The sequence below is a fragment of the Melanotaenia boesemani genome, chromosome 8 (genome assembly GCF_017639745.1).
Source record: "Melanotaenia boesemani isolate fMelBoe1 chromosome 8, fMelBoe1.pri, whole genome shotgun sequence".
Lineage (NCBI taxonomy): Eukaryota > Metazoa > Chordata > Actinopteri > Atheriniformes > Melanotaeniidae > Melanotaenia > Melanotaenia boesemani.
The window spans coordinates 24651326-24667210 of record NC_055689.1 but is presented as its reverse complement, the minus strand read 5'-3'; the positions used below and the strand labels follow the sequence as shown (position 1 = coordinate 24667210).

At 35.2% G+C, this 15885-nt stretch overlaps 1 protein-coding gene across 1 annotated transcript in view; it reads right to left on the bottom strand.

The window, feature by feature from the left end:
- Positions 1-15885, bottom strand: part of LOC121644955 (guanine nucleotide exchange factor VAV3-like) — a 63577-nt gene that overhangs the window by 40478 nt on the left and 7214 nt on the right. Inside the window, exons 3-10 of the mRNA XM_041993219.1 lie at positions 8216-8274; positions 7773-7838; positions 7133-7250; positions 5063-5155; positions 4690-4761; positions 4505-4608; positions 4078-4177; positions 3532-3627 (exon numbers count right to left, since the gene is read on the bottom strand). Of these exons, the coding sequence (XP_041849153.1) occupies positions 3532-3627; positions 4078-4177; positions 4505-4608; positions 4690-4761; positions 5063-5155; positions 7133-7250; positions 7773-7838; positions 8216-8274 (708 nt within the window). The remainder of the gene's footprint in view (positions 1-3531; positions 3628-4077; positions 4178-4504; positions 4609-4689; positions 4762-5062; positions 5156-7132; positions 7251-7772; positions 7839-8215; positions 8275-15885) is intronic.

The window sequence follows — 15885 nt, the reverse complement described above, 5'->3', positions numbered from 1 at the left end:
TTTCCCACCATAATATTTCAAATAAAAATTATATATATATATATATATATATACACATTTAGGAATACAGAAGGCTATAAACATTTATCAAATTATTGTTTTGAAAAAGAAAAATATATATATATGAGCAGGATGTCTTCAGTTCTATAACATAATTTTAAAAGCAACATGTTCACAGGATCATGGCATTTTTGCATTAGCTTCAACTACTTTAATACTACACTGTAATCACCATTAATCAGTCCTTAAAATAATCAAACCGATTATTTGTCATTTATATTGATATTTTGTAGATAATCAGCATTCTATAATATTTTCATGGCATCTGTCTCCAATTTTTCCACAAGTCTAAATAATGTCTGCTGACATATCTGCAGTGCAAGTAGCCTTGACATTGTTTATGCTACACAGCAATGCTTTTGATTACCTGCGGACATTTATTTACTTGGTACTTTATTTATTTAAACTGCACTGCACTTGAGTAATCAGAGACAATACAAACAAAATGCTATGAGAAATGTTTAACTTATCGCTGCTGTCGGTTGCAAATCTCCTGTGTCCAAAACTGTTATTTTTCAAGAAATTAATAAAACTGTATGGTTTTTTTAAATAATGGACATAATGTCATCAAACTTGGTATTGTCTTTTACATCATACTTCTTTGGTTAAATATTTGTAAAACTACAGACGGTCATAAAGGGTGACCAATAGTACTGATTTATGAAGGAAAAAAGAAAATCACAAATTTTGGACATAGGAGGTTTGTGCCCGACAGCAATGTTATGCAATTATGTATGTCATTTTAATAATCAGTCTCACATATTATTGAAAAAGAAAAAAACATATATATCAGTATGATGTGTTGTTTATTAGCCCATCTACTATCACCATAATCTGCATCTCCAACTGAAATACTCCAATAAATAGATCAGCTTTTTCTATAACCAGTAAACAAACCATGCATGAATACATCATGAAGCCGTGCAACTGAAATACAAACGCTATCAAATACAATTTTACGGTCAGAAAAAAATGCACATCCTGTCCACATAACCATAGACATATATTTATTTAATTAACACTTGGAAGTTGCTGCTGTTGTGCAAACTCCACTGCATAAACAATCTGTTGATGAAACCCGTGTGGAATATCTGATAGAAAAGGTTGGCTTCCACCATAAATATCATTGCATACCATTACATGAAAGTTGTTTAGAATTTCCCAGCATTGTGCTTAAATTAATCTTGTTGCTGACATATGATTTTTAATTCTAGACAGATGTTGTTTGTTAATCACACCAGCTGCCACTGTATTTAATGTGTGCTTGCTCATCCTAAGTAAAAATGACACTCAAATTCCAATTATTCTCATAGCAATATATACTATATACTATGTATTATCTTGTTTAAATTGAAAAGTATGGAATTATTTTAGGTGTGATGCTCTAATAAATTCTAAAATTAAGAGATCAAATATTCTTTGAACTATTGTGTCAGTGATATTATCTCTACCTCTTCCCTTTCTTCTTCTTTTTGTCCCTGCCACATAGATTCTCCACAGGGGTTGATGAGGAACTCCCAAGGATTGACACCATTTACTAAGAAGGCCTTTATCTTTACCATTGATTTAAAACAGCTCTGTAGTTATTGTTCTCCTGTCATACCAGCTATAATCCTTTGATTCATACAAACTGGGTGAAACTTCATGACACAGTTTGTCAGTAGACGTGAAACTAGTGGGAATTTTAAAGACTGCAAATGTGACTTTAACAGGGAAAAAGAGGGATGATGATATGACACAAAACTTACCTGCAAAACAATTTACATTTATGAAGTGCAATCAGTCATCTAATTAGTTGATATATTAGTTGATGATTTCAAATCATGTCAAATGAGGAAATATTTTTTGAGTTAAAAATTTTCCCTTTCGAAATCTCTGGAAAGTGGAATATTTTAATAAAAAATTAAATATTTATTGTATTTTCTAATTATATTTTTTTTAACTTTTCCTTATTTATTTATGTATATATCTAATTATTGTTTTTACAGAGGAGATTTTGAGACATTGTGAAAAAGAAAACACTGAGCAAATATGTGGAGGATGTCGCCCTCTAGTGGTTCCTGGTGTTCACTGAACCCAAAAAAAAGTTAGATTACCTGGGATAAAGTTAACAAAACTTCCAAGCTTTACATGCATTTGTGCACTGTACATATAACAAAAAAATAAAGCACCCATCTAAATTCAATAAATATTAAGACCAACATTAACAGTAAAGGAATTCAGCTTTTCATTCCAGCATCAGCTGTACAGGCATGGTGAAGATGATGTCTTCCCACTTTCCCTAGACCTAGACTAAACATCATGATAAAGTTTTTTTGTCTGTTTTTTTTGTTTGTTTGTTTGTTTGTTTTTCTTTTTTTTTGTTGTTGTTTTCTTTTGGGTTTTTTTGACAGAACAAATTACTTTCAATTTACCACATTCTAAAATAAAAAATAAATAAAACCTTAAAAGAAGCCAACATAATAGAGAGTTGCTCTGTTCCAGTACCTCTTCTTATAATAGTCTGCAACATGTAAATAAACATTTTATCAAGTTTATGGGTCAAGTAAGGAATAAAATCTTTGGTGGTTTATGTATGATGTTCTTACAAGTTCTTATTCTATATCTTAAGTTCTTAGGTTTGTAATGCTGACAGACATATGGGCTCCTGTGGGGCATTCATATTTGCTGCACTCCTTACAAGATGTGAGGGATCATACAAATGCTTAGATTCCAAGTCCTACTGAATTTTGCCTATGTTTGAAAATCCTTACGAATCAGTCAACCGAGTGCGGATATTGGTTGTCCTGCATCAGAAATCAGCTAGCAAAAAAACAAGAAGCAATTAACACAATATCTGCAGAAACACCAGTCATGAGTTGATGCATTCTAAATTCCTACACAGAATGGATCTCACTCCTGAGAAACTATTTACATTTAACAAAGCTCATTTCATCTACTAACTCTGAGCTGTGTTCTTTGTTCCTTATTAAACCAGTACTTTAATTTTCCAGGGGTACATGATGTCTTATTGGAAAATGCTGAACAGCACGTTATCTAAATTGCATTGAGCTGATTTAACTAAATTATTCTTGAATTAGCCTCTCATGTCACCTGAAATGCACACTGTTGCCACCTGAGATAGGAAGTACAATTACTGCTGGATGTCTTTATGAATGTATGAATATGTGTATGTTTGTATATGTTTGCTATTTATGTATAAGCATTCAAATAAAAATAAAAGATATTTTTATGTTTCAAAATAACAGCTGAAGTTGAGAAAAAAATCATATATATAAATATAACAATGCCACTCTACACACAAACCCCCTGTTCCACTGGAACTGTTGGATATATATATATATATATATATATATATATATATATATATATATATATATATATATATATATATATATATATATATATACAGACTTTAGGTTTTGACTTTTGGGGGTTTTTTTTCAATCAGTGAGACAAGCATCTCTGTACCTGCAGAAGGAGATGATACTTTAGGACCCTCTGCATTGGGACAACCAGTAGATCCCTCAGCGTGAACTTCCCATTGTTGGCTCTTTTGGAGCATTCCTAGAGTAAAACAAAAACAACATGCATATTTAATTAAGCCTGAAATACTAGTGCATCACTGCAGAAACTTTAGATGCTGGTTTTATAATAATTTTGACAGTGTCAGGGCCCATAACTGTTCAATATGTTCAATTTTCTCAGTTACTATGTCAGTTGTGAATGTCAATGAATGCCTTATTTATTAATTAATTTGATTTTATTCTATTTCATTTCTGACATAAAATCATTTATTTCAATTAATCGGTCTTATTTATTTTCTATTTTTTAATACATTTAACAGAGGAAAAAACACATTTTTGCTAAAAAAAAAAAAAGAAAAAAAAAAAAAACAAGTCTTTAAATGTATGTGTAGTGCACAAACTATACACTAGATGTCACCAAAAACCCTGAAATATTTAATAGAGGGTGTCGCAGTGGGTAACAGAAAAGCAGTTATTTCATAAGTTTCACCTCCAGTTTCAAGCGAACATCCTCTTTCTCTTTGCAGATGAGATCTAAAACAGCTATGGCGATCTCCACCTGACTGCAATAGATCCCATAAATGAGTAATCTGCGAGTCAAAGGAAAGGAAGTGAGACCATGATGAGAATTGTTGATAAAGAATGTGAAACTGCCACCACGCTTTCAAAACATCTTGAAAACCATCATAGTGTAAATCTGTCTGCCTTGAGCTGATCTCTCTCTGTAGAAAATAGAAACAGTTTCATTTAGTGCTTTATTACAGTACTAGAACTTCTATATCACAACTACAGAATATAAATTAGAAAAACATGATCTAAAATGAAAGAAAGTGAAAAACAATCACATTAATCAGCTTCAACACGAACATAAAATATCCCATAGATTCAGATAAAATTTTCCAGTGTCTCTCTGTTACCTTTCTTTGTAGCTGATGAAGATCTGGTAGAGATTCAAGGCATTTTTGTTTGTGATGGAATCCTGTACATCCACCATCAGGCTCTTGTGAACTTTAACCAGGTCCTGCATGAAAAAAGGGAAGATATCAGTATCTGAACAAATGGATTTAGCTTTCATGTCATGGGGTGAAAACTGTGGACTTACTGGAATGTTGACAAAAACTTTATCAATTTCAGCATCAGAGAAGAATTTCCTCTTCAGTGGATTCAGGAAATACTACAACAAAATCAAAATAAACATGAATTAATCCTGTCTTTTTCTTTTTTTTTCTTATTTGTATTAAACAGTGACATACTGAAACCATTCACAGACATCACATTTAGTCAGACAATAGTGACAACAAGGAGAATTAGAACTAAGAATTTCCCTCAAATCCCCCTAAGAATTACCAATGAAACACTCAGATAATAGAGCGTTGCTTTATAAAGATGATAGCATAAACTACAAGTGGTCAGATTACGATTTTAGAGTCATTTGGCATGTACAACATGTTATGAGTGCAGGACAGGTTCGGTACCTTCTCAATAGACTCCAGGGTCTCAGTGTATTTCTCCTCCGTCTGTTTGATCTCTGTAAGGCAGCAGCTCCGCACATCCACCTCTGCCTGCCTCTGGAAAGACACATACACCAAACAAAAAGCTGTTTTAATGTCATCATCTGAAAGAGAAATTAATTAAAATAGTTTATCTGCAAAATAAAAAACAGTTTGCAAGCTATGGAACTATTCCTCTAGCATGTATGGCAGACTTTCAGGTAAAGCAGATGTTGATGGAAAGATGGCCTCTGCAGCTCCATTTTCAATAAAAATCATGGTATTTCTAGATATTTTTCTTCTAAACTATAGTTATTAACCTGAATTTGATTACTTTTTTAATTTTTATATCTACTTTTGTGGTAGTGAGGACAGCAGAGAAGGTCATTTGGATTTAACCCCTCTGTCTTAAATTTATGTTCACTGACTTCACAAGAAAGTCTGCTGCACCTCTAAGGATCCAACATACCCTAGACACAAACTGTTCACAACCCCCGCCCCCCCTGAACACTGAGAGCACACACTAAGACTGAGCAAATGCTTTCAACCTAAGGCAGTGAGGTGTTGTGCGCATCCACCTCCATAAAACATCCAAACATAACAAAATAGTCAACATGCACCTAAATTCAACAACCACAGCAATAGTTTGTATAGATAGCTTTAGTTTTTATAGTTTTTACACATTAACAACAGGTTTTCTATGTGCATTTTTCTTATATGTAATTGCTAAGAGAGCGAATGCTAAATAGTTTCTTATTGTCTGGACAATGACAATAAAGCTTCCAATTCTAATTCTTTTTTATATGTGCAGCCCATATAATGATTTACATTTTATTTCAAATGTCTTCTAACAGGTTTTTAAGCTTTAACAATCAAAAAATCTTTTTTTCATTCTGTACAATGCTAATACTAATTGCTTCTGTGATTTAAAATACTGTGTGAGCTCCTGTTTCTTGAGGACTAATCCATCCCAAAAGTTCCAGTCCGTTCTTATTGTTTAGCTGAGGGCAAACGCAGCGTTATATGAGGGAGCTGCAAGAGGTGTCAAACCAACCACCCGACTCGCATGTTGAGCTTTGCAATATGATATCATCTTGCAATTCTCCACCGAGTTTGGTGGCTCTGTGTGTGTGTGTTTGTGGCTTTTGTCTTTTGCTTTGGTAACTTCAGTACTGTTACCGACATTAGTGCACCTACCATAAGAGGTGTTTTGTTTTTTTGAACTACTCCTGTTCTACTTTTAGATTACTGAAGGAAGAACTTCTCGCATTAGCTTTGACATCGTTACCCTGAAAGGGAGGTTATGTGTTTTGTTTGATTTTTTTTAAGCAAGATTACTCAATGATAAGTTAATAAATGATTTGCTTAAGTATGATACCAAAGGTGTGACATGGTGCAATTAATAAGTAATTTACTGAGTTTAGTATCTTCCAAATAATAAGGAAAAGGCAGATGTTTTAAAAATTATCAGTAGCAATGCAAAATATGTGTGATTCTGACTTTTTTTTATTAAAATAACACTGTATCACGATTTAAACAAACTGAATTTGGTGCTAACAAAACTGTGGCTTGTTACTAAGCTGTGCAACAATATGGGCACTGGAATACAAGTTATGGGCATGGGGTGTCTGGGACTTACAGCCATTCTTTTCTGAGTTTCATAAGCTTCTGTGTTTCAAATTCAAATTAAAAAAGGGCAATTTCAAAAGTATGTTCATGCAAAAGGAAAATATCACTATGCCCAGCAGGACTTTGTCTCTACATAATGTAGTTGGACTGTGTGAGCTTTGTACTGCACAAAGTTTTGATTTGCTGCAACATAGTTAGAGGTTGCTGCCCTCATAATGTCCTAAATAATACACAGTATATAAGCTGTGTAACACTAGATTATATACACTGCGAAGTGGCAGTATATAGTCCAAGTTATAGTCTTAGTCATAACAGGCTCCATCCCAAAACACTTAAATGTTCAACAAGGCAGGTGCAAATATTCCGTTGGGTTTGTGGTGAGTATGTACATGCTTGTATGTGAGCAAGGCTGACTCATTGTGGTACCAGTGGGGGATGCTGCTCCGTCCTCATGAGGTCTTCATAAATTTCTCCTCCTGCATACTCTTCTTCCAGACTGTAGACTGCTGCATACAAGTCATCCTCGTCTTCAGGAACATTCTCACTATTACACACACACACACACACACACACAAAAAAAAAAGAAAACTCTCAAATGGAGTGCTGTAATTATATGTAATTAGTCTAGAATGGAAAATGAGCCGAGTTCATAGAAAATCCATTTTGCTGCTAATTAAAACCTGCTGATTACTCCATGTACACTTCAAAAAATGAAATGCTTCCAAAGACAACTCTCAAATCAAATCATGAAAGAAAAAGTTGCTGTTGCAAAAAAAAAAAAAAATCTAACATTGCATAAGTTTTATTCTGCACTATCAATCACACTGTCAGCATCATCCGTCCAGAACTTGATGTGGGTGGTATGCAAGCACTACTCAGAATTACTCATTCGTTTACTCTGACAGTAACACAGAAACAGAGCCAAGACTTTTACCAAAACACGTGGGTGTTCAGACTCTTGAAGAGCATGAATGATGAGCTGTGAGAGCTGGCTCTGTTTTTGAATGAAATAGTCACATTCTACCAAAATCAGAAAAGTCTCCACAGAGAGGAGCCTCATACATACTCAATCAAGTCTTCCAGATTGTTGTAAATGTCCTCATCTTTTAGGCTCTCTTCCAGTGGAAATGGCCTAAAAGTGACCCAAAAAAAGAAAAAAAGTAGCATAACAAGTGTTGAGAAGGAAAATAAAGTCTTTAACTTTTTATGTGTCTTTATGTGTTTACATGTCTGAATAAGGAGATATAACTTTATAAATTACCACCAAGATATATGAATGTAAGAAGCTTTATGAAGTTTAAAACTGCAGCTGTTTGTGATCATCTTGAATACATGGAGGAAAACTTCAATAAACAAATAGTTTTAGAAAAAAAACATTGTTGTCATTTCTGATAACAGTAAAACCTTCAGTTAAACTGGAAACTGTTGTGGAACGTGTGGTTATAATTGCATTGCAGTGTTATCAAGAGGAGGAGGTGGAAGTAGATGAGGGCAGGAGGATCTACTTACTTGAATCCTCCTTGCTGAGCGACTGCTGTGTAAGAGAGCTTGGAAAGCGTGTCCATAACCTGGTGAAAGAAAGTTGCATTAAATTATTTTGCCAAATGCCTCAGAGACAATCAGCCAGACATACAGTATGTAAGAGAGAGCCTTCTGCTTGCTAATGTCATATCAAAAATGTTGATTTACGGTTAGTTTTTTTTATTTTATTTGTTTTCAAAGCTCGAATGACTTGCAAAATGTCAATTACAACCATGATGCAATGATTTGCAAATCATTCTAATCTTTTATTTAAATGAAAATAATACAAAGACAATGTCAAAACATGAAAGATGCTGTCTTTTCTAAGAATGTTAGCTTATTTTGAGTTTCAAATAAGTTTCAACAAGGGCATGTTACCATTGTGTTGCATCAGCTCCTTTAACAACACAAAGTGTTTGGGAACTGAAGAAACCGATGATTTCAAATACTCAACTCAGACCCTCATTTGTCATAATTTCTGCTTCACAGAGCACCAAATCTTTTTAACGGCTGACTGGTTTTGACAAAGGGAGGTCAATATGCTCCTGCCCCCTTTTATAATGTACCAAAGAGCCACATTTGTGTACAGAATGTAGTTACACATACTCTGTTGTCCCTGTACCATACAAGATGTTAGCCTTTTAATTGTGAGCTGATTAAAAGCTGAATGTTTGTTCTCTATTACCTCCTCTTCTACAATCTCAGATTTCCAAATTTAAAAAAAAAAAACAAAGATCTGTCAAACCGTAGGACAGTTTCCCCACTTTTTATTTGGACCAAAACAGTAACAGTTCTACCTGATTTCCAGCTTCTCTGGTTTGCACAGGACTAAATATCTCCAAACTCCTTAGAACTACTTGCAATTATAGTCTTTTAAGTCATTGCAATCTCTACTAATTAAGAAAAAAATCATTGCCACAATTAATTGGGAATGAGGTCGTAGCCTACTGCTAAGACCTGTCAATTTATTTTTGTCCTCTGTGCAGAACATGAGTCTGAAAGCTCTATGTAGAGCATCTAAAGAAGACATTCTGGGCTCTCTTTAGATGGGAAAATAGTTATTTACAACATACAAAACATCACTTCACCACCACCTTGCTGACTTGGCAGCCTTATAAGGACATGGTAGCCATCCATCAACCGTTCACAGATCATCCAGTGTAGCACAGCATTCATCAGAGAAAAAAAATGTATTACTGAGCCCGCTGGAAATGTTTCTTTTTGTGAGCATTCGTCTGGAGTATCTGGCAAGGAGAAGACCACCAGCAGCTTCAAATAACTTCTTGCTGCCCATCAGTGGCTTTTTAACTGCTGCTCTCTTAAAAACTGCATTTGGCTATCAGAGACTTTCTTTGATATGTTTTTATCTGAATGAACCCATTTTTCTCTGAGTCACAATTTTCTTTTAACAGTAACTTGCTTATTAACTGATCCAGTTTAAGTTTTCATGAAATGTCCCATGCTGGGATCATCACCTCAAAACCGCATGGGCCACTGACCTGCTGCTTTTAAATGTTTTCCTGCTGCAACACGCCTGATTCAGCTTGATATTAAGTTCTGCACAAGCCTGTCGATTCAGGTGTGTTGCAGCAGGGAAACATCTAAAACCAGCAGGAAAGTGGCCTTGGAGGTCCAGAGTTGTGAGCTATGATCCAATGTTTCAATTCCTTTTACAAGGCATTGCACTATTTTACACGTTTTATTTGCAGACCCTTCTTTTTCCCCATACTGAATGCAAACTGTGAGGAACACCCTCCTTAATAAGTTTATGTATACTCAAGCTCACCTGGGAAACTAAATATCACACCTGTCTGAGAATTGTTAACAGTGGTCTAAATAGACAGGGAAAACGACACAAACTAAATCTTCCACTGAAAGACTAAACCCAAAGGCTTTATTAACTGAAATCCTACATGCCGAAAAGAACACTGACAAATTGTGACAGTAAAAAACAATATCCACAGAAATAACCAAAGCATTCAGATGTACTGTATTTTCTACATGCAAGCGTCTTCGTCTGTTTTAACTTTCGTAAACTGAGCTTAATTTTTAAAAGAAATCCACATGAAAATGAACTCACTATTATAAAAGTATATTATTACATTCTGTGTCAAGCAGGACTCGATGATCACCACATGGGACAGTCCATGAAAAAAGAAAATAAACAATGTTTTTGGAAAAGAAATCGTGCAACATGTTTCCTTTAACCACAGTACTTAAATCATCATAGAAACATAAAAAAGCTTAAGTTTTTTTACTGCTGGGTTTCAGAAGGATATACAATCACTTCTGTCTCACAGCCAAATCATAAACAGTTGAGCTAAATCATAGAAAAGCATTAGAAACCACAGCAATTGTGTAATTTAAACACACTGATTATACCATTGCAATGTATCGAAAACCATAATGGCCTCAAAAATTTGCACATAAACAGCCACTGTAATGATAGAAGCCATGCAACAACACTTAGGACAGTTTATACACTATTCAGCCTCCACCTGCTGACAACCATCATTTATGTTTTTTACTGGTATTCTACTGTTTCTGTGAAATCTTTTTATGTTAAAATGATAAATCAGATATAATAAATTATTATTACCGTATATAGTCAATAACTGAATGCAAATCTAATCCAGTCCGGGTGACAGTAGCAGATGCAGGTAGCAACAAAAATGGCATTCAGGAAATGGTCACGTAACCACAAATTCACAGCTTTGCATCAGACTGTGTGTGTTTGTGTTGGTATGTGTGTCAGATATGAAAAAGATATAAGAGAAAGGGGCGCATGACTGAGTGGGATTTTGAAATTGAGAGTTAAAGTTAAAGTTGATAGGTCTCAACTGTCACTGCTACAGTAATGTAAAAGCTGTAAACATGTAGTTATTTATGCACATAGAGGAATGAAGAGCAGAGTTGACAAACTTTGCTATACGAGTTTTCATTTGCTCCCTTTCTTCAAAGGGATCCTACAAATCAAAGAATTTACTTAGGTCCTTAGTGTCCAGTCTTTGTTGTAGCCAATGTAAGAGCGAACATTCCCTAAAATCCAGTCAGAAGACACAGTTGGAGAAATAGTGAACGCCAAAATTAGAAGAGTACAGCTAAGGATCAATTCTTTTACTTCACCATTTCTCTACATGGTGTCAGAATTCTAGTCCTCTATAAACAAGGATTTGCAGGCATGGTTTTAAAAAAAAAAGATAGTTGATGGGGTTAGAAATAAATGTTTGTCTATCTTCACTTCATCTCCACATCCTGTGTGAAAGAGTACTGTGGCTTCGGAGGAACCCAGGTGTGCATGTGACTCGAAAGAGTCTCATCTGTAATCTGAAAGACCAACTTTAAAGCTACAAAAAGCCTTTACATCACAACAAGTTATTTACAGCAATGACATTTTTTATTTTATGTTTAATTTTTCTAAAAAAAATGTATATTTGTTGTTGATGTGTGTAATATGATGTCATGTACGTTCAGCCATATTATTCATCTGTATTATTTTACTACAAAAAACTTAACTTTAAACAGTCTCACTTCCTAAAGTTTGAAATGTCTTCTGATTAAAAAATAATCTTTGAATTGTTGTAAATGATTTAGCATTGGAGACCTCCATTCTGAGGACAGCATGTCATGGATATCTTCATCAGTGTTTTCCTAAATGTTAGATATAATTTTTAATTCACATAATTCAACCACCACTCAAAGGATAGTTAAGGTCACAAATAAAAATGACAAAAGTCTTTAAACAATCGAGGTACACTGACTGTAATTACTGTAAGTGTAAATGTTTGTCTGAAAAACAAGTCATTCACACACCTAACTTGTCTTATGAAACTTAGGTTAAGCCACATGCAACTTTAAAAGCTAAAGCCACAAGCTAAGCTAAAGTCCAACCACCTTGGTTAGTATGTCCCCTATACAAGCTTCAATCCCACAAGAATTGTGACAAATGGCAGAGTTGTATGTGTGTGATAAGATAAATGTTTGCGATTGCTAAATAAAATCTCTTACGCTGCAATGTAATGTACTTTGTTTTTATTATAACACACGACAAACGATCCTAAAGTGTTGCAGTCAAGAACAACACAAGCAAGAATTCAAACAAGATGGGACATTATAATTAAGTGGTAGTCAGACTGCTGTGAGTCCAGTTGGACCCAGGTGCTGTCATGTAGTGCTGGAGACAGTGCATATAATTTCAATTATTTTTTTTATAGTTTTTTGTAAGTCATTTTGTTTAAATACAAGATCACATATTCATCAAACAATATCATCTTGGGCATAGGTGCACACAGCTTATTCAGTACTTGCTGGACAAATCTTTCTAACTCATTCTGTTGAGTAGAAGAGTTAAGCTAAGTGCAGAACTAACTTCACTTAGCTTAATTTAGCTTTATTTATTTTAGCTCAGTTTAGGCAATAACTAAAAATAATGAAGCGGTTACCAAGGTTTTATTCATATTGTTAATACAGACACCTCATAAAACCTCAAAAAGCCTGTATCACCTTTGTCTTTGTACAGGATAACACCTTTGTGTTATCCTGCACAAAGACCAAAATGTTAAATTAGCAGAGTTGTATGTTGGTAAAACCCAGTTGTATCTTGGTTTAACCAACAGAAATGGAGGCAAAAGGCCTTGGCCGAGCCAAACTAACAAAATGAGTCAATAGTAACCCAATATTTACTGTAAAAACATGTCGGTATACTAATGTCTTCAAAATATCAATCTAAAAAGAAACAACAAATGATCCCATAAAAAACAAAATTTTTATTTGTCAAAAGCAGAAAAAGAAGTTGGTTTATTTTAATTTGAAGGAAGAAATAAACATTTCTTGCCTCCTTTCACTTATTTGGCCACCAGGCAACTGCATGCAGTCAGAGTGGCCGCCTGCAGTGAAGCCTGAAGTAAGTCAGAGAGTAATGTAGGTTAGAGATCTCTCAATAGATATTCAGCAGACTAATGCTCAGTCTAAAGGCAGAGTTGGCACAACTTAACCACAAGTGGATTAGACTGACTAAGATTTGAGATGTTCTCTTGTGGATGTTTATGCAAAATAAGGTAGAGATTGAGCATTTCTTGTTTAGTTCTACAGTCCTCTTTGGGACCAATCCAACCTAATCACTGAACCTGCAGACACCAATAGTGCAATGGTTAATGATGGAAAAAAATAAATAAATAAATAAAAACGCAATGATGAAGTGTAATTTTCCTCCCTTCCAGAAGCTTGTTTGTTTGATGGACAACCCTTGAACATGACCGAGATTATGCAGCCCAGCTTGGATGTACTGTACATATTTGCAGGCAGCACCTCCCCTATGGGATTATCAGCAGGCAGATTAACTGGAAGCTTCTTTAGAGCACAACGCACTGAACTGAAAGAAAAGAGAGTCTGCAAGAGAAATGCATGTACAGCTGTGTATACACTCACTAGCAGTTATCATACACTTGTGACCCCTCTCTGTTCTCTGTAGGGAAGTCTATTCAACAAGACCTTTTCTTACTGCAGAGGTCATTTCTTTTCAGTAAAATTTACTTTCAATCACTGCATCAAACTACCTGTTATTTTCTAAACTCATTTATGAAAGTGCAATAAACAGTGTTAAATAAATACTTTAAAAAATCCAAATTAAGCTTAAACTACTAAATTAATAAATAAATTCAGCACATGCAGTTCTGTGATTAAACAAATAATATTGCATTTCCTTGTGAATTATCTCCAAATGCTCAGAAAACTCATGCATCAGCCTTTGAGGCAAAGTTATGCACTCGGCTAAGAAAAAGTGGGAACAAGGCTGCTCTGAGAGACTATGCTTTCTTTAACAAGGTTATAGCAGGCTCCTGTGCTGCGAGCGACAGTCCACAGAGTAACAAGACAGAGCGCACTACAAACCCACTGACCTGGTATTACTGTGTATATACACACTGAAACCATAATACAATAATCCAGCAATAAAAAGCAGTCAATATCTTCAGAAGTTTACCATACAAATTCAATACCAGGCAACATGTATACAGTGTCTGAATGTCAACACACAAGCACACAACATCCACCAGGACTAAGGCAATCCTATCTGTTGCTGGCTCAATAAGAAACTGGTCTTCAAATCAGAAATTTGAATGAGTGACTTCATTTAAAGTCAATTTGTGATTGTAGAACCGCCAGCTGCATCTCAGGTTTTCAAATATGCTCGACATTTGCTTATATGGTGATTAATTAACTCCAGCAGCTTCTGTGGTTTGATTTCTACAAACCTCATGTACAGAAACACTAGGGCATTTTCTAAGATACAACAAAAACTTAAATGTGTCATTTGTTCATGAGTTTGAACATTACAACCGTTGTTGTCCAGCTCCTCTTAATAAAAAATTTTAACATCTAGTAATCCATTTCAATATCAAACAAAGAAAAAAGAGTTGGAAGATGGGCAAAGAAAGATGGACAATTTTATCAAATATACCAGAAAATATTTAATACAACTTTTAGATTAAGTGGTGACAGGTTTGGGTGTCAGGGTTAGGTATAAAAGGGGCATCCACCAAATGTTTTGTCTTTTCCAAAAAGGATGGGTAACAGCTCACTTCTTTGTGTAAAACTCTGTCAGACAATTTTCAATCAGCTCGAAGAAAACATTTCAGCTTTTATAGTGTTATGAAAAGACTATGATTCTAGAGAAATCTCAGTGAATAAAGACCAAAGTCAGAAACCACTCATCAGCACAGCATGCGAAACAGTTATGCCACAATGATCAATATGGCCATGTGTGCTTAGATGTATTTTTTAAAAAAACCCTCGTCACTCAGCACAGCTTGATGATGTATCCGAAAAAGTAACCTGAAACTAAACTAAATAGAAGCCACATATAAACTTTGTGCAGAAACAAAGTTCTCTGAACATGATTGTGGGAAAAACAAACATTGGTTCTTAATGCCAAAGAAGACCAAGGCTATTAAGAACACACAAGATAAGTAACTTCAACATACTACACCTAAAATATACACTGCTCAAAAAAATAAAGGGAACACTAAAATAACAGCCTAGATCTGAATGAATGAAATATTCTTATTAAACACTTTGTTCTTTACATAGTTGAATGTGCTGACAACAAAATAAAAAATTATCAATCATATCAAATTTATTAACTCATGGAGGTCTGGATTTGGAGTCACACTCAAAATTAAAGTGGAAAAACACACTACAGGCTGATCCAACTTTGATGTAATTTCATTAAAACAAGTCAAAATGAGGCTCAGTACTGTGTGTGGCCTCCATGTGCCTGTATGACCTCCCTACAACGCCTGGGCGTGCTCCTGATGAGGTGGCAGATGGTCTTCTGAAGGATCTCCTCCCAGACCTGGACGAAAGCATCTGCCAACTCCTGGACAGTCTGTGATGCAATGTGGCGTTGGTGGATGGAGCGAGACATGATATCCCAGATGTGCTCAATTGGATTCAGGTCTGGGGAACGGGCGGGTCAGTCCATAGCATCAATGCCTTCGTCTTGAAGGAACTGCTGACACACTCCAGCCACATGAGGTCTAGCATTGTCTTGCATTGGGAGGAACCCAGGGCCAACTGCACCAGCATATGGTCTCACAAGGGGTCTGAGGACCTCATCTCGGTACCTAATGGCAGTCAGGCTACCTCTGGCGAGCACATGG